This window comes from Neoarius graeffei, chromosome 3 (genome assembly GCF_027579695.1).
Source record: "Neoarius graeffei isolate fNeoGra1 chromosome 3, fNeoGra1.pri, whole genome shotgun sequence".
Classification (NCBI taxonomy): Eukaryota; Metazoa; Chordata; class Actinopteri; order Siluriformes; family Ariidae; genus Neoarius; species Neoarius graeffei.
In genome coordinates this window covers 101,198,970-101,222,282 of record NC_083571.1, presented here as the reverse complement: position 1 = coordinate 101,222,282, position 23,313 = coordinate 101,198,970, and the positions used below count along the sequence as shown (strand labels likewise).

Here is a 23,313-nt window from a genome sequence, read left to right as displayed (position 1 = left end):
TGCTTCCATTTGCGGTCTTTCTGGTACGTTATCACTGAAAAGGTGAGTTTTGACAGTTTTATTTTGTTTTAGTCTTGCAGTATAAGGCAATAGAATGTTTCTTTTTCAGCTTACTTTCATATTTCGTACTGTTTGCGTATTTTGGCCAATATTTTGCAACCATGGTCAATTTAGATCGAACTTTTGATAGAATCTACGGCCAGTCATTTTGCCCCGCCCCCGCTCCGTCCGGTGCGGTAGTGATGTCCCGTTGCTCGCGTGCCACAGCAGAGACCCGCGCGACCTTCAGCCGGTACAGTCGCTGTTCTTTTACCACCACCGTTATTCTCATCTTTCCGGTGTGTTCTTGATTTTTCCATTGTGTCCTATTTCGCCATATCAAATACCCAAAATGTATCATATTATTCATATTTAAGTGAATAATCAATTCAGTCATCATAACTTGGCATTTTTAACCCAAGCAATCAAAAAGAGGAAATTTATTCAATATTTTCACTCATCTGTGAAGGAGGGGCTTTAATTCTTCATGATGGAGTTATTTTATATGTAAATCAATTTTACAAAAGCATTTGAATTGTAATCAAAAAAATGTCCACAGTGGAGGCCAGATAAAGCAAGATGCTATCTTTATTCTTATTAAACATGACAAAAGAAACATTGAGTGTTAAGTAAATGCAAAATAAATAGTAAAATTAGAAAATTTATTTTTTGACCATAATGTCCCAAATGAGAGACCAGTTTCTGAGGCTACGTTTACATTAGACCGTATCTGTCTCGTTTTCTTCGCGGATGCACTGTCCGTTTACATTAAACCGCCTGGAAATGCCGGGAAACGGGAATCCGCCAGCGTCCACGTATTCAATCCAGATCGTGTCTGGTCCGGTGCTGTGTAAACATTCAGAATACGCGGATATGCTGTGCTGAGCTCTAGCTGGCGTCTCATTGGACAACGTCACTGTGACATCCACCTTCCTGATTCGCTGGCGTTGGTCATGTGACGCGACTGCTGAAAAACGGCGCGGACTTCCGCCTTGTAACACCTTTCATTAAAGAGTATAAAAGTATGAAAATACTGCAAATACTGATGCAAATACTGCCCATTGTGTAGTTATGATTGTCTTTAGGCTTGCCATCCTTCCACTTGCAAGTGGTAAGTGATATGCACTGAGATCACACACACAGCGGCTCAGTCCCGAATCACTGCTCGTGCACTCCACTCGCGCGCTCTGTGAGCTGCGCAAGGCCGGAGTGCGCACCCTCCAGAGGGCGCTCGCTGTTCAGGGCGGAGTGATTTGGAGCGCAGGATGCCTGCGGAGCAGAGCGTATCCGTGTATTGGTATTGCTGTGTGCACACAAATCGTGTATTGGTGTTGCTGTGTGCACGCTAATCGTTTTAAAAACGTTAATCTGATGATCCGCTGATACGGTCTAATGTAAACATGGGCTGAGACGGACCCAAATACAAATGCGGGGTCAAGCGACATTCCATACAAAACAGTCATGCGTGTGCAACACTCTGTTTTTCCACTGCTTTACGTGTTCTTTTAGCTACGCCAAATCTTTGTGCTGTATATGGTTGTGGTCACAACAGTACTCGTGACCGTGGCACGTTCCGATTTTTTAGAATTTCGTCCGTGATTCGGAAAGAGGGCGAGGAAACTCTGAGGCTTAGTACGGAGAGGAGACGAGCACGGCTGAATAACATCGGCAGGGCTGATCTAACAGAGGCTAAAACCAAAAACAGCTTGTGTTTACAGTAATCATTTTATCTCAGGTCAGATTCAAAAGCTCTCTCGATAATATCATGGAAGAATTTTGTGTTGCTAGAATTTTGCTATAAAATGAGTGTTCTCTCGTCATGGTTCACTCGGCCGTTGTTATAATTTTAACATGTGTATTATCATTTCGCTTCTAGGAGCGCCAGCAAAAATATATGATAGAAACAATCCAGACTGGGCTCCCACTCAGAAAATGGGCGATGTTTCATCCAAAGTTGGACTTGATCCTTTGGCAGCCGAACCAGATAGACCATGATATCTGGGTACTCAATGGTCAGTAGACGCGTCTTATCTTCAGAAAAGTCTGACTTTTTTTTCAATAATATGGGTCAAAACCACACATATCTATCTTCTCTTTGCATCGAATCTTCGTTCGACCGTTCAAATCGTGGTAATACTGAGAAAATTCAGCATTGTTTACAGACACGCTTCCAGCGGCTGCCAGCCTAGTTGCTTTGTATATCCACCATCATAGCGGACGCTCATGACATGGCACATTTTCATCATGTGGTTGCAAGTCATCTATTAGTGGTCCTTGTGCATGAAAGGGTTAGAAAGAGTGCACACACTGATTATCTTATTACAATGGCACCAGTCAATGGGTGGGATATATTAAGCAGCGAGTGAAGAGTCGGTTCTCGAAGTTGCTGTGTTGGAAGCAGGAAAAACAGACAAGTGTAAGGATCTGAGCGACTGTGACAAGACCAAGTTTTGGTGGCTAGATGACTGGGTCGGAGCATCTCCAAAACAGCAGGTTTTGTGGGCTGTTCCTGGTATGCAGTGGTTAGTACCTACTAAAAGTGGTACAACAAGGACAACCGGTGACTAAGTCATGGGTGCCTAAGGCCATGTGCGTGGGAGACGCAGGCTCGTCCATCTTCTTGTCTGAGCCCACAGAAGAACTGCTGTAGCACACACTGCTGAAAAGGTTAATGCTGGCTATGACAGAAAGGTGTCTGAATACACTGTAGCTTGCTGTGTAGTCACAGACCAGCCAGAGTGCCCATGCTGACCCCTATCCTTCACTAAATGTGCCTACAATGGGCACACGAAAATCAGAATTGGATCATGGAGCAATGGAAGAAGGCGACAGTCTGAGAATCATGTTTTCTTATACAACATGTCAATGACCAGGTGCATGTGCCTCGCTTACCTGAGGAACAGGTGGCACCAGGATGCACTACTGGAAGAAGGCAAGCCGGCAAAGGCAGTGTGATGCTCTGGGCAATGTTCTGCTGGGAAATCTTGGGCCTTGGCATTCATATAATGCCATATTTGACATAGAAAAATTCTACCCGAACATTGTTGCAGACCGAGTACACCCCTTCATGGCAACTGTATTCCATAACCACAGTGGCCTCTTTCAGCAGGATAATGCTCCCTGACACACTGCAAAAATTGTTCAAGAATGGCTTGAGGAACATGGCCAAGGTCTTGACTTGGCCTCCAAATTCCCCGGATCTCAATCCGATCAAGCATCTGTGGGACTTTTGGACTTGCTTGTCCAACTTCATTTCACGACTTACAGGACTTAAAAGGATCTGCTGTAAATATACTGATACCAGATACTACAGAGCACCTTCAGAGGTGTTGTAGAGTCCATGCTTCAACAGGTCAGAGCTACTTTGGCAGCACAAGGGACCTAAATATTAGGCAAGTGCTTTTAATGTTATGGTTGATCGGCGTATACTAACCGCAGTTGATAGACAGAACGATAACCAGGCGGCACAGTGATGTAATGGTTAGCACAGTCACCTCACAGCAAGAAGATTCTGGGTTCAAGCTAGGGCTGTGCGATGTCCCCTTAATTGGCATCGACGATGTTTACAGTGCAAACATCGTGATGGACGATCATATCGTGGGCGGGGGGGATTTTAATACCACGTTATTAAATATATTATTATTATTAAAAAGTATTAGATACTCATCCGAGGCTTTGGCACGTAAAGAAAAAAAAAGCGCTAGGTGATGTGGAATATTTGGTCTTGATAACGGATATGTGGTCCAGCTGTAACATGATGCCCTATATGTCAGCTACCGTATGTTATGTGGACCGAGAGTGGGCAATGCAGTCCAAATGCCTGCAGACGAGTTTCATGCCAGAGACACATTCAGCGGACAATTTAGAAGACGCAATGCGCGAGACACTTGCTGAATGGAAAACAGAGGAGAAAAAGATCGCCTGTATAACAACGGGGCGAATATTGTCACCGCCATCAGGCAATTGAAATGGCCGTGGTTAAGTTGTTTTGGGCACAATTTGAACCTGGCCATAACCAACTCGCTTGCGCAACAGAGGGCCAGTACAGACCGAGCGTTTGGAGTTTGCCGAGCAGTCAACACTGCGTTTGCGCACAGCTGGCTTCGGAGAAATGAGCTGCGCAAAGCGCAGGTGGAAATGAACCTCCCCGAGCACTCACTGATCACGGCAAGATATTAATCTGCTCTAACAATGAAAGACTAGTATTCAAACTATGAGAAGAAACCACACTTAAGCTATTACTCATTGTTTATTTACACCATATCAATTGAAGATGCGTTTCGGCCTTTAGTGCGCACTTGAACGCGCTAATTTTTCCAATTTATTAGTGTTTGAATTATTGCACCAGCTTTTAAAATCATGATTTAATATTGTTTTTTTTACTGTCTTTACATTTATCAGAATCACCTTCATTCTTCCCTTTGGTTTGACATTATGGCTTAGAGTGGACCATTTTGTGTCTGAAAGTAGGCCTATTTACCAGATTAAAGTTATTTGACTTCTGCCGAAGTCTGCGCTTCACTGACGTTTGATAAGGTGCAATATTTCCCGACTGAAGTCGTTAATAGTGGCTATTTGTTTGAACAACATGACAATTTTTACATTAAAAGTATAGTGTAGGCTAAAAAATGAAGTTGAAATTTATTATTAGTAGCATACTGCATTTGTGTAACCACATGTTATGTTCACTAGCACATCCCTGCACCATAGCCTACGTGAACAAGCGGTAATAGGATATTACTTTATAATTATTTATATAATTATGTATTTATATATGTTATATAATATATTTATATATTAAACAAAACTAACTAACTAAACTAACAAAAAACTAACTTTTTAGGTTAAATAGGCCCAGATGATACCGTATATGCATGTTTATGACAGGAGGGGGCGTGGTATCACGATGGTGATGGATGACCACCATCGTCGATGGACGATGGCATCGTCTATCGGCACAGCCCTAGTTCAAGCCCAGTGGCCTTTCTTTGCAAGTTCTCCTCATGGGTTTCCTCCAGGTGCTCCAGTTTCCCCCACAGTCCAAAGGCATGCAGGTTAGGTTAATTGGTGGCTCTAAATTGACCGTAGGTGTGAATGTTAGCGTGAATGGTTGTTTGTCTCTATGTGTCGGCCTTGCGATGACCTGGCGACTTGTCCAGGGTGTACCCCGCCTCTCGCCCATAGTCAGCTGGGATAGGCTCCAGCTTGCTCGCGACCCTGCACAGGATAAGCGGCTACAGATAATGGATGGATGGAATAAATGACCAGGCAGATACAGGTCAAAAGGTTCAGGTAATATTTACATTCAACGTCAGAATGAAAAAAAAAAAAAGCATGATCTTTGATTGTGGCATGGATGTTGGTACACAGATTCACTGAAACTGGACGGGGGGATGAAATCAACTGTCCAATTTCTGTGCGTGTGACCATGAGAGCCTCAGATTATTGTTCTTGGCTAACAGGAGTGGAACCTGATATCGTCTTCTGCTGCTGTTGTCCATCTACCTCAAAGTTTGACGTGTTGTCATTCTGATATTCTGACATTCAGACATCTATCACTCCCGTCTCACCCGCAGAGCCATCAGCATTGCTGGTGATACCTCCCACCCTTCACACTCACTCTTCAGCCTCCTGCCCTCAGGGAAAAGGTACCAGAGCCTCCGGGCCTGCTCCACAAGACTGCTAAACAGCTTCATCCACCAGGCTGTCAGGATGCTGAACTCTGTCCACTACCTACCCCTTACCCCTGGTCTGGAACACATTCATTCGCACAAGAAACTCTCATCCGTTTGCACATCACACCACAAACATTAGCATTACTGCTGTATCTGCAGCTATTGCTCATTTGCACTACTGTTCATATACGCCTTATAAGCTGCTCTCCTAGCACCTTCTCCGTTAAACTAGCCGCACACTACGCCGATTTTCAGCGTACCGAGCCAACTGAAGTCGCGAGTCAGGCGTAAAGACTAGTTTTCGATGGTACCGACTCATCTCACAGCCGATTCGAAAAACTAATCGGGAGCCAGACTGATCGGCGAGAGTCGCTAGCAATAGCCAATCATATCTTTCGCATATAACACGTGACATCATTAAACACAATTTCTAGCGCGAGAAATACGTGTTGGTAGCACCTAATGCAGGTATATACTGTAATTCCATAGACTGAAGCTTTATCCATAGGCACAGTGGGCTGGAAAGCCACTCTGCTCAAGTTGTGTGGCTGAATTCCAAATCTCTTTAACTCCCCTATATAAGCGCACTATTTAAGGTTGGAAATAATAGCTCATGCAGCCTAGATAGTGCGCTACATATTCCATGTTGTATCATTTGTAATTCAGCCTGTAGCATCTTCAAGTGTTGGATTTAACAGTAACTATATCCAATAGCCAATCACAAAGCTATTAAGTTGTCACGTGATATTTAGCGGAATGTTTGTTATGATGCTTAGTTCGCATAATCTCGTTTGGTGTCGCTTCAATCGCGACTGCACTCGTCAACAGTCGTGAGTTAGTCGGGGATATGTGCGTGCCCTGTCGGGAGTCGGCTCTGAAATGGGTCGGTTCGGTACCGCGTGGATCGGCGTAGTGTGCGGCTAGCATAAGATATTGTACTTTATTTTTTTCGCGGTCTGGTTTCAATCAAATCCCGCGCTCTGATTGGCTGGTGAGCAGGCTCGTATCCTATGGTATGGACCCCAGTTATGGACCCCGGTTATGGACCTCTGGCAACTCGCTCGTTCACAGCAACAACAAACGTAGTAGCAATTTTTATCAACATTTATCTTTTTTTACAAGATTTATTTATAAGATTACCAAAAATCTTATAAATTTTTGCCAGCATTTCTCAGGAGAATAGCATTAATTTTACAGCATGGATAGCGATAACGACAGTCTTCACAGCGAAAGCGAGTTTTACTACCCTGAGGAAGAAGAAATAAAAGAAAACATTTCAGGAGAAAGCTAAAAACCTCTAACTGTTGCTAACGCCGAACAAAAACATGGCTGAATCCTGAATGACTCAGTTTTGTATAAATAGGGGACTACATAGGCAGCAAAATGTAGTTCTTTTCCTGCCATGGAAGTGCACTTGTATATCGAGGAGGAAGCCATTTGCATTACAGCTGTGAATGAGGATTTAAAATAGCGGCTCGCTTCCGCTCGGTTTTCCCTTTCGGGCGCTCTCGTTTTCTGTTAGAATTTGGCAAAGAAAAAAATAAATATTATTTACCAGCTTTAGGTCGGTCCGTATGGTGAAACACTGTGACCTCGGCCTTGAATACTGACCTCGACCCAGAGGGCCTCGCTCAGTACTTTCAAGACCTCGGCCACGGTATTTCACGATAAAAGACCTTCCAGCTAGTAAACAACATTTATTTTTTGCGGTGCGGTTTGCATCAAATCCTGTGCTCTGATTGGCTGGTGAGCAGGTCCGTATCCTACGGTACGGACCCCGGTTATGGACCTCTGGCGACTCGCTCGTTCACAACAAACATAGCAGCATTTTGTGTCAACATTTATCTTTTTTTATAAGATTTATTTATAAGATTATCAAAAATCTTATAAATTTTTGCCAGCATTTCTCAGGAGAATAGCATTAATAGCGATAACGACAGTGTTCACAGCGAAAGCGAGTTTTACGACCCTGAGGAAGATGAAATAAAAGAAAACATTTCAGGAGAAAGCTAAAAACCTGTAACTGTTGCTAACGCCGAGCAAAAACATGGCTGAATCCTGAATGACTCCTATTTGTATAAATAGGGGACTACATAGGCAGCAAAATGTAGTTGGTTTTTTTCCTGCCATGGAAGTGCACTTGTATACCGAGGAGGAAGCCATTTGCATTACAGCCGTGAATGAGGATTCAAAATGGCGGCTAGGCTCGGTTTTCCCTTTTGGGCGCTCTCGTTTTCTGTTAGAATTTGGTAAAGAAAAAAATAAAATATATTATTTACCAGCTTAAGGTCGGTCAGTATGGTGAAATACCGTGACCTCGCTCAGTACTTTCAAGACCTCGGTCACGGTATTTCACCATACGGACCTCTCAGCTGGTAAACAACATATGTATTTGCACTACGGCTATTTTGTACATTGTTTGATTTTAGAGTGTATTTTTATCTATATATATTGTTTTTCTTAATTTTGTTTCCTCTTTTTTGTGTAATCTTTATATGTTTTTTTTACAAGTAAGGTGAGAGAGAAACGGCATTTCGATTCTCCTACATGTCCTGGATATACAGTGAATTGACAAAGAATCTTTGAATCTTCTGCTCACCACAGTTGTACAGAGTTACGATTTGAGATCTAAAAATCATTTTCCGATATCTGAAATCCTAACTACAGACTTCCTGTCAGCTCAAACTAGTCTGGTCATGCTCCTCTGATCTCTCTTATCAACAAGGTGTTTCAGCCTGCAGACACTCCGCGCACAGGATGGGGTGGGGTTTTTTCCCCCCCTTTCTTTTTTTACACTCTAGAGACTCTCGTGTGTGAAGATCACAGGAGATCAGCAGTTTCTGAAACACTCAAAACCAGCCATTTTGGCACCAACATCTATGCCATGATGAAAGTCGAAAGAGAGAACTTTTTTCTTCATTCTGATGTGAACATGAACTGAAGCTCTTGGCCTGTATCTACATTATTTTATTTATTTAAAACATTGTGCTGCTGGCACATGATTGGCTTGACTGATTATATAACTTGAGCAGCGGCTACAATTATCATCAACACCTTTTCAGATTTATCAATAAATAAATAAAATTTTTACAAAGGTGAATTTCAGTTAGAAGTTATTGGTTAATCAATCAACTGAAAGACCCTCCGCGCCCTTTGATCTTGTCTGATGACGCAGCTTGTTACCCGAGACGGAATTTTTTTTTAGCATGATCAGCAATTTGAGGAAAACCCGGACGTTATCATCGCAGGTAAGCATGGTGGAAAGATCATGGACATGTTTTTACTTATCAAATTCACTGATATTTCATGATCTCCTTGTCGCACCCTACTTTGTTTCTTACTCTTTCATTTGACAGCCGCCATTTTGTATCTAAACGCGTGTTTGAGAAGTCACGTGAGGTGTCGATAATAGTGATCACTTTCACCGGTGTCCACCATTATTGACACCCTGTGGAATTAAGTGACATTTACAACTGTTATGACTCGATCTGTGTCCAAAAAAACCAAACAAACCAAAAAAAACTGATTTATATATTTTTTTCTGATTCATAACAGAATGGAATGTCTAGAGAGTATTTGGAATCCTACTGCAATAAATAGACCAGAATTAAATTCCAAGCATACTTAAAAAAAATTTTACATATTTGAAATATTCAGAGAGGTGGCACAGTGGTGTAGTGGTTCGCACTGTTGCCTCACAGCAGGAAGGTCCTGGGTTCAAGCCCAACACCCGGTGAGGGCCTTTCTGTGCGGAGTTTGCACGTTCTCCCCGTGTCCGCGTGGGTTTCCTCCGGGTGCTCCGGTTTCCCCCACAGTCCAAAGACATGCAGGTTAGGTTAACTGGTGACTCTAAGGTGGGGTTTACATTAGACCGTATCAGCGGATCATCAGATTAACGTTTTTAAAACGATTAGTGTGCACACAGCAACGCCAATACACGATTCGCATGCACATAGGAACACCAATACGCGGATACGCTCGGCTCTGCAGGCATCCTGCTCTCCAAATCACTCCGCCCTGAACAGCGAGTGCCCTCTGGAGGGTGCGCACTCCGGCCCTGCGCAGCTCACAGAGCGCGCGAGTGAAGCGCACAAGCCATGATTCGGGACTGAGCCGCTGTGTGTGTGATCCCAGCGCACATCACTTACCACTTGCAAGTGGAAGGATGGCAAGCCTAAAGACAATCATAACTACACAATGGGCAGTATTTGCATCAGTATTTGCAGTATTTTCATACTTTTATACTCTTTAATGAAAGGTGATACAAGGCGGAAGTCCGCGCCGTTTTTCAGCAATTGCATCACATGACCAACGCCAGCGAATCAGGAAGGTGGATGTCACAGTGACGTTGTCCAATGAGACGCCAGCTAGAGCTCAGCACAGCGTATCCGCGTATTCTCAATGTTTACACAGCACCGGACGAGACACGATCTGGATTGAATACGTGGACGCTGGCAGATTCCCGTTTCCCGGCGTTTCCAGGCGGTTTAATGTAAACGGACAGTGCATCCGCGAAGAAAACGAGACAGATACGGTCTAATGTAAACTTGGCCTAAATTGACCGTAGGTGTGAATGTGTGTGTGAATGGTTGTCTGTGTCTATGTGTCAGCCCTGTGATGACCTGGCGACTTGTCCAGGGTGTACCCCGCCTTTCGCCCGTAGTCAGCTGGGATAGGCTCCAGCTTGTCCGCGATCCTGTAGAACAGGATAAGCGGCTACAGATAATGGATGGACGGATGGATATTACAATACGAGTAGACATTTTATATTTTGGCTCGAGGATCTTGATATTGTTGAAAATGAACCGAGTCATATAGCACCACGGCTACAATTATCGACAGTCTGTAATTATCAACACCTTTTCAGATTTACCAATAAAATTTTTTTACAAAGCTGAGTTTCAGTTACAGCAGGCGGCTACAGCACAATCAGGTGTACCAATCACTGTTAGTATCGAGTATCTGTATCCTACATCATATGAGTTTGCTTGTCCATCATGAAGAGTAATGGAAATTATGTAACTATATTGGATCCAAAATCCCTGAAAAAATTTTGGAAATCGATCAATCGAGTCCAAAGTTATGATTAATTATGTGATCCAAATTTATCATAAATTTGATATAAATGTTGTACTTGCTATTTATTGATATTTTAAATCTCATCTCGTTATCTGGAGCTGCTTCATCCTGTTCTACAGGGTCGCAGGCAAGCTGGAGCCTATCCCAGCTGACTACGGGCGAAAGGCGGGGTACATCCTGGACAAGTCGCCAGGTCATCACAGGGCTGACACATAGCCCATGTTTACATTAGACCGTATCAGCGGATCATCAGATTAACGTTTTTAAAACGATTAGCGTGCACACAGCAACACCAATACACGATTTGCGTGCACATAGCAACGCCAATACACGGATACGCTCGGCTCCGCAGGCATCCTGCGCTCCAAATCACTCCGCCCTGAACAGCGAGTGCCCTCTGGAGGGTGCGCACTCCGGCCCTGCGCAGCTCACAGAGCACACGAGTGAAGTGAACAAGCTGTGATTCGGGACTGAGCTGCTGTGTGTGTGATCCCAGCGCATATCACTTACCACTTGCAAGTGGAAGGATGGCAAGCCTAAAGACAATCATAACTACACAATGGGCAGTATTTGCATCAGTATTTGCAGTATTTTCATACTTTTATACTCTTTAATGAAAGGTGATACAAGGCGGAAGTCCGCGCCGTTTTTCAGCAGTCGCGTCACATGACCAACGCCAGCGAATCAGGAAGGTGGATGTCACAGTTATGTTGTCCAATGACGACGCCAGCTAGAGCTCAGCACAGCGTATCCGCGTATTCTCAATGTTTACACAGCACCGGACGAGACACGATCTGGATTGAATACGTGGACCCTGGCGGATTCCCGTTTCCCGGCGTTTCCAGGCGGTTTAATGTAAACAGACAGTGCATCTGCGAAGAAAACGAGACAGATACGGTCTAATGTAAACGTAGCCATAGACAACCATTCGCACTCACATTCACACCTACGGTCAATTTAGAGTCACCAGTTAACCTAACCTGCATGTCTTTGGACTGTGGGGGAAACCGGAGCACCCGGAGGAAACCCACGCGGACACGGGGAGAACATGCAAACTCCGCACAGAAAGGCCCTCGCCGACCACAGGGCTCGAACCCGGACCTTCTTGCTGTGAGGCGACAGTGCTAACCACTACACCACCGTGCCGCCCGATATTTTAAATGTAAAAAAAAAAAAGTTTAAATTAATTGCAAATATTAGTAAAATTCATGTTTCATCACATTTATTTTTTTGTTCATATTTTTCTCATGTCACAGTATTATTAAAAAAAAATTTAAAAATGAAAATCATGTGTTGAGCGTCATTTTGCATGATATATTTTCTGACAAAAACTAAAAGACTAAAGTGTAAGATACAGTGCTGAGCGTAAATGAGTACACCCCCTTTGAAAAGTAACATTTTAAACAATCTCTCAATGAACACAAACAATTTCCAAAACGTTGACAAGACAAAGTTTAAAGGAACAGTCCACCGTACTTCCATAATGAAATATGCTCTTCTCTGAATTGAGACGAGCTGCTCCGTACCTCTCCGAGCTTTGCGCGACCTCCCAGTCAGTCAGACGCAGTCAGACGCGCGGTCACTCCTGTTAGCAATGTAGCTAGGCTCAGTATGGCCAATGGTATTTTTTGGGGCTGTAGTTAGATGCGACCAAACTCTTCCACGTTTTTCCTGTTTACATAGGTTTATATGACCAGTGATATGAAACAAAGTTCAGTTACACAAATTGAAACGTGGCGATTTTCTATGCTATGGAAAGTCTGCACTATAATGACAGGCGTACTAACACCTTCTGCGTGCTTCGGCAGCGCATTGATACCTTCACTCGGAGTTGTACCATTTTTTTTTTTTTTAGACAGGGCGGACGGATCAGGGCATTCGCCCGCCTGGCCATGCCCGAAGAGGAGTGAAGGTATCAATGCGCTGCCGAAGCGCGCAGAAGGTGTTAGTATGCCTGTCATTATAGTGCGGACTTTCCATAGCATAGAAAATCGCTACGCTTCAATTTGTGTAACTGAACTTTGTTTCATATCACTGGTCATATAAACCTACGTAAACAGGAAAAACGTGGAAGAGTTTGGTCGCATCTAACTACAGCCCCAAAAAATACCATTGGCCATACTGAGCCTAGCTACATTGCTAACAGGAGTGATAGCGCGTCTGACTGCGTCTGACTGACTGGGAGGTCGCGCAAAGCTCGGAGCAAAGCTCGCGCAAAGCTCGGAGAGGTACGGAGCAGCTCGTCTCAATTCAGAGAAGAGCATATTTCATTATGGAAGTACAGTGGACTGTTCCTTTAATATAACATCTGTTTATCTTATAACGTGAAAGTAAGGTTAATAATATAAACTTAGATTACACATTTTTCAGTTTTACTCAAATTAGGGTGGTGCAAAAATGAGTACACCCCACAACAAAAACTACTACATCTAGTACTTTGTATGGCCTCCATGATTTTTAATGACAGCACCAAGTCTTCTAGGCATGGAATGAACAAGTTGGCGACATTTTGCAACATCAATCTTTTTCCATTCTTCAACAATGACCTCTTTTAGTGACTGGATGCTGGATGGAGAGTGATGCTCAACTTGTCTCTTCAGAATTCCCCATAGGTGTTCGATTGGGTTCAGATCAGGAGACATACTTGGCCACTGAATCACTTTCACCCTGTTCTTCTTCAGAAATCCAACAGTGGCCTTAGATGTGTGTTTAGTCATGTTGGAAAAGTGCACAATGGCCAAGGGCACGGAGTGATGGTAGCATCTTCTCTTTCAGTATAGAGCAATACATCTGTGAATTCATGATGCCATCAATGAAATGCAGCTCCCCGACACCAGCAGCACTCATGCAGCCCCACATAAGGACACTGCCACCACCACGTTTCACTGTAGGCACCGTGCATTTTTCTTTCTATTCCTCACCTTTGCGACGCCATACAGTTTTGAAGCCATCAGTTCCAAAAACATTTATCTTGGTCTCATCACTCCAGAGTATAGAGTCCCAGTAGTCTTCATCTTTGTCAGCATGGGCCCTGGCAAACTCTAGGCGGGCTTTTTTGTGCCTGGGCTTTAGGAGAGGCTTCTTTCATGGACGGCATCCATGCATGCCATTCCTCTGCAGTGTACGCCGTATTGTGTCACGGGAAATAGTCACCCCAGTTTGGCTTTCTACTTCTTTAGATAATTGCAGTGAACTTGCATGCTGATTTTCTTCAACCTTTCTCATCAGAAGACGCTCCTGTCGAGGTGTTAACTTCCGTGGACGACCTGGACGTCTCTGTGAGATGGTTGCAGTTCCATCTTTAAATTTTTGTACCACTTTTTCTACAGTATTCTGACTGATAAGTAAAGCTTTGCTGATCTTCTTGTAGCCTTCACCTTTGTGGTGGAAAGAAATTATTTTCTTTGAGGAATTCTCAAGAGACAAGTTGAGCATCACTCTCCATCCAGCATCCAGTCACTAAAAGAGGTCATTGTTGAAGAATGGAAAAAAAGATTGATGTTGCAAAACGTCGCCAACTTGTTCATTCCATGCCTAGAAGACTTGGTGCTGTCATTAAAAATCATGGAGGCCATACAAAGTACTAGATGTAGTAGTTTTTGTTGTGGGGTGTACTCATTTTTGCACCACCCTAATTTGAGTAAAACTGAAAAAATGTGTAATCTAAGTTAGAGCTGTGCAATATATCGTATTTTTATCGCGATATCGATATTGGTGTCAAACGATATCAAAATTCATAATATCGATATGAAACGATTTTTTGTCATTTGTCGAAAGGGACGTGCACAATATTTCTACAATGGCAATAAAACAACAATAACATTGACGTGACAGTAAGGTAAAACGAACCCTTCTGTCCCCTAAGGCACACCGTAGCCTTGCATACGTCATCCATTCTACTCCCGCGATATCTCCGCAACAGTAAAAAATCAATTCTTCTGTTTTCATACGTGTCGGGTGATTCGATATATTGATTTCTTAATATGTTGTTTGATTTGCTTGCTAATAGTTATAATAATACAATTAACATATATTTACGTCATATTTTTGGATGTGGGACTGGGTAATGTAAAAATGGCATCTACGGAAGAAAACAAGCACAACAATATTAGCACATATCCAGCTTGCTAGCTGTGTTAGATGTGTTAAACCGTGTGGATTTAAGTGGAATAATTGCGAGTCGTCCTGTGGTCAAGGCAGCGTTTTAAGGTAAGGCAATTTGGTTATTAATGTTGCCTGCCGCGGCATGTTTACTTGGGTTCATTTGATTTTGACTTGTGCATCTGCAGCTCGCATCATGCTTTGAAGTAGGTTCTGCTAAGGACGGGTTTATTGCGCGATGTAGACGGACTCAGATGTAATTACATTGTTTTTAAAATTCCGTGCGCTTAAAACGGTGTCCCCCTGCTAATCATGTAGCCCTAATCATGTGTTGCTTTTACTTTTCGAGTGAAATATCTCTGCAAATGGTATTTCAATGCTGACATGCCAAAAAGATAGCGGAGTCCACGTTTGGAAGATGAAGGAAGAGAAGCCTGATGCTTGAAAATAGATCGCTTAATCCACAACGCATATCTGTATTTGAGACATAACCTGCAACTAGTGGGGATGTTTTGGAATGACTGTGCGTAGGGTGTTTTTGGCCACAGAACACTAACCCACAGTAGCAGGAGGACTACTGGGTTCGTGGATTTTGTCTGTTGACTGAGCGACGCATGGTGTTTGCCTTGTGCCATTTCACGGAGCATCTAGCCGCAGTGCCACCTACACTTTCAGGGAATGTTTACATGCCGCTGAGCTATTTTCATGTATGTTAATTCTTAAGGACTTGTCTCTATATTGTGCGTGTTCACACGGACTGGCCATCGGGAGTAGCGGGAGTTTTCCCGGTGGTTCAGCGTGGGCTGGCGGAGAAAAAAACAAAACAGTTGCGCGCTGGCCTTTAATATGATAAGCAATGTTAACAGTTTCTTTAACAAACTGTTAACATTGTTTATTACAGTTGCGCGCTGGCCTTTAATATGATAAGCAATGTTAACAGTTTCTTTAAGAAACTGTTAACATTGCTTATCATATTAAAGGCCAGCGCGCAACTTTTTTTTTTTTCTCCGCCGGCCCACAAACTCCCGCTACTCCCAATGGCCAGTCCGTGTGTGTGCGTGTTTTAATGTTGGTGTCTTAACAACACACAAGCTTACGTTGTAGTGTGTGTGTGAGAGAGAGATTTTATCCTTGGCTGGCTACGAGCCAGTGTGGACGTTACGCAGTAATCACTGGTAATACCAGCGCTGGCTCCAAACTCTGTGATCGGAAATGTTGAGTGAGGAGAACGTGAGCCTTGTGCAGGCGATAGGACCTATGCAAAGTACGCGCTTGCACAGTAAATAGTTTAAGTAAAAGGCGTTTCAGGGTACAACGGGAAGGGTTGACAGGTAGCCTATGAGGCCTGTACTATAAAAATGTGGCCCGGTGCCTCAGGTGTTGATGATCAGGGCTTTAAAAAAAGGTGTATAAATATCGTTTTAAAAATCGCGATATCGATATTTACTGAAAAAATCGCGATATTGATTTTTTCCAATATCGAGCAGCCCTAATCTAAGTTTATATTATTAACCTTACTTTCATGTTATAAGTTAAACAGATGTTATATTAAACTTTGTCATGTCAACATTTTGGAAACTGTGTTCATTGAGATATTGTTTAAAATGTTACTTTTCAAAGGGGGGTGTACTCATTTACGCTCAGCACTGTATCAGCAAAATGTAATTTATAAGCAAGCATATGATGTCTCTCGTGTGTGAAATCAGTAGTTATCCGATTGCTTACAAATACTAGGTCTTGTCACCTGATCCTGAACCCATCTCATCTCATTATCTGAACAACCATTCACCTGCATGTCTTTGGACTGTGGGGGAAACCGGAGCACCCGGAGGAAACCCACGCGGACACGGGGAGAACATGCAAACTCCACACAGAAAGGCCCTCGCCGGCCCCGGGGCTCGAACCCGGACCTTCTTGCTGTGAGGCGACAGCGCTAACCACTACACCACCGTGCCGCCCTTCCTGAACCCATGTAATTTTGAAATCTGTAGTGTCCGTAGGCCTGGTACTAAATCATAGAATGGATGCCATGCTTCATAATTATTGGCATATTGCTATTTGCTGTTGGATACTTTTATCAAACATAAGCACTCAACATAAATTGGATTAATACATACAGTGATAAAACTTGAATACTTGTTTGTACTGTCCGTAGGCCCCAAGCATTCTCGTTCCTATTATTCAGTGATTTACCCATATTTCTCCCATAAAATTCACCAATTTTGTTACAAATAAGTAAAACAATTTTATATATATGAGCGAATGATTATACAATGAAAGGACAGTAATGGTATGAGTGTCAATTTAATGAAAATTATTTAATACGAGAGCAAACAAAATAAACTAACATTTTGAGTCATATGATTAGCACTGTAGTGCTGCCTGTTTTTAGTCTACAGTGCTAGTTGTCAAATCTCACATCAGTCAACATAAATTGTTATAAAATCAGTAAAAATAACAGGGTTAGATCTTAACACTAGCCCGCTAGCCCGTGGCTAGTGCAGATAGCCACGGGCTAGTGCAAAATCTCTGCTACTAGCCCGTGTTGGCTAGTGCAATAACTTGACATGGGTGTGGCCATCTTGAATCACGCAAAATCTGATACAAAATCTTTTAGCTCATTCTATTTATTGTACATGGTGTAATGCATTGTTGCTGAACATTACTAGGGTTAGGGTGAGGCTCAGTTGACTGCCATCATGTACTTGTATCTTCCTATGTTCCCATTAGATCTCATTTATGTTTGTATTGCTACAAACATATTCCTGACAGTATTGCTACATGTATGTGCACAATTAATGAATATTAATGAATATTAATGAATATTTTTTGTATGGAATGTTTACTTGTACAAGAATTAGTCATGTTCTTTTCTAGTCCAAGATAAGTTTATGATTTCAGTTCTAGTCCATTTCTATAAGAATTTGCTATGTTTTTTTCCAGTCTAAGGCAACTGAATGATTTCAGTTCTAGTCCATTTTGCGAGATTACTACATGTACTAGTCTACTTAACTGTAAGCAATGACTACCTCTTTTATACTTCAAAGTGACAATTATGGTTTGAAACACAAAGTCACATATGAGAACCATAATGGATTGAATAAAGTACTGGTTTTGTTACACTGAATTGGGAGCTTCTGTTGTTTCAACTTGTTCATTGTTTAGTATTTAAAATTCTTTCAATTGTCACAGGAATTGGGCTTAAAATAGCGGGCTAGTGCAATTTGCAAGCCACTAGCCCAGCTGGCTAGTGCAGAAAAACCTTAAGATCTAACCCTGAATAACATGGGCTACTTGTAGTGTCCGTAGGTCCAAAGCTTCACTGAGCTTGTTCCCATTATTTAACATCAGTAGTAAACATGCATTCTGTATTTACAATGGCAGTTGCCTTATCTCACATCCACCTACATAAAGATATGTAAATAAGCTTTTTTTTTTAATCACTAAATAATTCCTGTATGAATGATGTATTTTGTGCACATATGGGGTATTATGTACAGAACTACAGCACTTCCTACAAGTCTACAATGCCTTTACCTTTCAGCTTGATCCAGAAATGTGTAATTTTAAAAATGAATTTTAATTTAAATACTGAGTATTTAATTTACTTAATACTAAATCATAGGCTGGGAACATAATGTCATTAAGTTAGATCTAAGAAATACATAATGGCATTTTGATATGGATTTATAAGCATTTATTTAACATGTTCTGTTTTAAAGTTATTAAATAAAGGTTATTTTACATTAAATATTGTATATAATCATTGGCATTTATTGATAAATAAAACTTCATTATGAGTATGTAGTGTCCGTAGGCCCTCAATACATGGCTCCATATATCTGGTTTTTTTTTTTTAAATGTAGGTACGAATAAGAGAGAGAGAAAGAAAAAAAAAACCTTTCAGTACCATATTCCCAATATATTTGGCAGCAAAAATAATCACAACTTCTTGAAACTGCTTAATCAAATTTTGACCATTTTTGCAACACAATGCATATGCCTGATTGTGCTGTAGCCGAGTTATTACTGGTTAATTAATCAACTGAAAGACCCTCCTCACCTTTTGATCTTGTTTGATGACACAGCTCGTTACCTGAAATGGAATTTTTTAGCACGATCGGCAATTTGAGGAAAACCCAGACGTTATCATCGCAGGTAAGCATGGTGGAAAGATCATGGACATGGTTTTACTTCTCAAATTAACGATGTTTCATGATCTCCTTGTTGAACCCTACTTTATTTCTTACTCTTTCATTTGACAGTCGCCATTTTGTATCTAAACGTGCGTTTGAGAAGTCACGTGAAGTGTCGATAATAATGATCACTTTCACTGGTGCCCACCATTATCGACACCCTGTGGAATTAAGTGACATTTAAACTGTTATGGATCGATCTTTGTGTCAATGTGCTGTGATTTATAATAATTTTTTTTTCTGATTCATAACAGAATGGGATGTTTATAGGAGTATTTGGAATCCTATTGCAGTAAATAGAATTAGACCAGAATTAAATTCTGAGCATCTCATCTCATTATCTCTAGCCGCTTTATCCTTCTACAGGGTCGCAGGCAAGCTGGAGCCTATCCCAGCTGACTACGGGCGAAAGGTGGGGTACACCCTGGACAAGTCGCCAGGTCATCACAGGGCTGACACATAGACACAGACAACCATTCACACTCACATTCACACCTACGGTCAATTTAGAGTCACCAGTTAACCTAACCTGCATGTCTTTGGACTGTGGGGGAAACCGGAGCACCCGGAGGAAACCCACACGGACACGGGGAGAACATGCAAACTCCGCACAGAAAGGCCCTCGCCGGCCACGGGGCTCGAACCCGGACCTTCTTGCTGTGAGGCGACAGCGCTAACCACTACACCACCGTGCCGCCAATTCTGAGCGCATATAAATAAAAAAAACATGCTTGAAATATTCAGATTTTTCTCTTCCATTCAGATTTTTTTTTTTTTTTGCAGTTTGTTGTAAATATCTACCACATATTACAATATCAGTACACATTTTATATTTTGGTTTGAGGAATGACATGCGACCTTTGACCTGGATTTTCATGCGGTTACAAGGTCAATTGCCTGTTGACATTTATTGGTAAACTACAAATTAATACAAACAACAACAAAACGATTAACAAAATGCGATCTATGAAAATATTTAGAAAGTGGAACAAAGATTTTCTGACAGGTTAAACATTACCAGTTCATTTATTTACAAACATTAGAATTACTTCCTCATTTACATAAAACACCAACATCCAGATATCTACACTACCGTTCAAAAGTTTGGGGTCACCCAGACGATTTTGTGTTTTCCATGAAAAGTCACACTTTTATTTACCACCATAAGTTGTAAAATGAATAGAAAATATAGTCAAGACATTTTTCTGGCCATTTTGAGCATTTAATCGACCCCACAAATGTGATGCTCCAGAAACTCAATCTGCTCAAAGGAAGGTCAGTTTTATAGCTTCTCTAAAGAGCTCAACTGTTTTCAGCTGTGCTAACATGATTGTACAAGGGTTTTCTAATCATCCATTAGCCTTCTGAGGCAATGAGCAAACACATTGGACCATTAGAACACTGGAGTGATATGGCCCTTTTCCACTACCCTTTTTCAGCTCACTTCAGCCCGACACGGCTCGCGTTTCGACTACCAAAGAACAGCACGACTCGGCTCGCTTCAGCCCTGCTTAGCCCCTAAAACTCGCACGGTTTTGGAGTGGGGCTGAAGCGAGCCGAGTGAGGCTGGGGGCGTGAGCAGACACTCCCCTGTGCACTGATTGGTGAGGAGGAGTGTCCTCACATGCCCACACACGCCCCGCGAGCGCACTGGGATCTGTAAACAACGTGAACCCGGAAGAAGAAGAATTACGAGAATTTCTGAAGCCTTATGCGCCTCGCCTCATGTATACGCTCTTGCCAGTATCTGTTGGCGTTGTCGGTGACAACAAGCCACAGCACCAAGACCAGCAACACTAACGACTCCATGTTTATTGTTTACTATTCGGGTCGTGAGACTACCGCTTAAAAGCTCACTGATGTCACTGTTTGCGCCGCTTAACGACATCATGTGACGTCCACCCACTTTCGCTAACTCCACCCAATGTGTCCACCCACTTCCAGCCAGCACGGTTCAGCGCGGTTGTAGTCGAAATGCAACTCCAACAGCCCCGCTCAGCTCGACTCAGCCACGTTTGTAGTGGAAAAGCGGCAATAGTTGCTGGAAATGGGCCTCTATACACCTATGGGGATATTGCACCAAAAACCAGCTAGAATAGTCATTTACCACATTAGCAATGTATAGAGTGGATTTATGATTAGTGTAAAGTGATCTTAATTGAAAAGAACAGTGCTTTTCTTTCAAAAATAAGGACATTTCAAAGTGACCCCAAACTTTTGAACGGTAGTGTATATAAAAATATTTTTGTACTAAATATATGTAAAACAAATTTTAAATAAAAGCTATATTTTGTTAACTTAATACCATATACCGATTATTTTTTTTAAATAAATCATCTGGATGTCGATAATTGTGGAACGGTGTCACGTGATGACATGCCAAGTAATCAGGTATCAACTCACTTTTTTTTTTTCTTTCCCCAGTCGAAGTTTGAGTAATTATTCATGCACAATTTACATACTGAAAAACCCTTTTCTACCTTTACAAAAATGACCAAAACACCGTTAAGGTGTCGATAATCGTAGCCGCCGCTCTAGGCACAGCAGCAGCTTGGCTTTATTTCTCAACACACTTTATAGCATCAGCATGACGGTTAAATAAAAAGTCAGCAGGATGAGGAAACAGAAATTAAACCTGCAGCATTGCTTCATAAAACCTAACATGTGGTGGGATTCGAAACCGATAAACTCCAAGAAAACTAAGAAATACTGCATTCATTTCAGGGCAAATCGGATTCATTAATGCCGGAGGCTTTGTGGCACAAAGCTCAGCCTCAACTACTGACAAACACACGGATTCCTTACAGTAAAGGCACTGTTAATAAGTCCAAATAAAAACTTTTAAATACGAATTTCTATCGCTCAGGGGTTGAATAAAACGCAAACCATGTAGGGTATCAGTACTAGCCGACAGCTGCTGTTGCTAATTTGGTTAGTCAGCTATATAAGGTGAAACGTATCCTAGCTAAGCTGTGCTGTGCTATGCTAAGCTAACAAACAACAGTGCAAGTTGACGGAAACGGACACGCAAATGGCAAATAAATAACCCTGTTACCTTAACACAAGTGTTTTATATATTTAAAAAAAGTCACAGAAAAAAAAACCTGTACCACAGCGTTAATATTATCGACTTAAAAGTAAAGGATGATTTTGTAGCATATATTAAACCCTATGCTAACAAGCTAGCTTCTGACTAGCGGCCTACACGCTATACACGAGCAGCGCGCTCGCGCCAGTAAACGCCGCCATCTTCGTTCGGCCGCACCATCGCCATGTTTTCGGGCCGCCATACTGGACTCGGGGAACATGGCGGCGCCCAGCACCACTTAAAAACATGGCTTCCCTTCAAAACAAAAACACAAGAGTCGAACTCTTGGCATGTTCGCGCACAGAAGTCTCAAAAAAAGACTCCTGTCATGAGTCTATCGGAACAGTGAGTCAAAATAGAGCATGCAAACAGACAACGCCCTGCAAGGCCGCGCTTTGTATCGAGAACAACAACCGGACAAAACCGTGGAGCAGAGAAACTTAGAGCCAAACTTACCCGACGCCCACATTGTCACGGAGAATTCGCCTTCGAGCGTCTTTATCTGCACTTGTTTTTGCTCCCATTTTCTCCCGGTGGCTTCGCCGGCGCTCAGGTATGTCTTTTTACCCGCTTTCTTCCCACCGCTTCCCCCTTTCTTCATCCGGCCCACGGAACTCTTCCCGGCTACCGTGACCAGAGTCTGTCCGATGTACTCCTCTTCGGAACCGGGAGCAGGCACCGGGATGAGGATCTGGTCCTCAAACCCATCGTCTGTCCGCAAATCGGACTCATCCCCACCGACTACTTCCTCCCGGGTCTGCACCAGGATCACCTCCTGATGATGGACCTGACTCGGGTCGTCTGTTACGAGCGGCTGCAGCGCGATCATGGGCTGGTGCTCGTCGTCGTCGTCCTCGTCGTCGTCCTCATCATCGTCGTCGCCACCGACCACCGTGGTCTCAATCGTTTCCACCGGAATTGTCTCCACTTCTATTTCGTGAAGTTCTACTATTTCCGCCGGCATCTCCGAGCCGTCTGTCTCGATATACAGCGTTTCACCGGATGCCATGTTGAATTCCGCCAGCTTGCTAGCTTTCTTGCTTGCATACACACATATACACAACACACACACACCCCCTCAGAGACCCGACAGCTGCCCTCCCTCTTCTCTTCTCTTCGATAATACAAATAACTC

The 23,313-nt window shown here is 42.6% G+C and overlaps 1 protein-coding gene across 2 annotated transcripts in view; it reads right to left on the bottom strand.

Annotated features, from left to right (window-relative positions):
- Positions 1 to 23,313, bottom strand: part of yy1b (YY1 transcription factor b) — a 57,003-nt gene extending 33,690 nt beyond the window's left edge. Inside the window, exon 1 of one of the 2 annotated variants that reach the window (XM_060917782.1) lies at positions 22,635 to 23,313. In XM_060917782.1, the coding sequence (XP_060773765.1) occupies positions 22,635 to 23,187 (553 nt within the window). In that variant the 5' untranslated portion in view covers positions 23,188 to 23,313. The remainder of the gene's footprint in view (positions 1 to 22,634) is intronic. The other variant, XM_060917783.1, reaches the window with a different exon arrangement.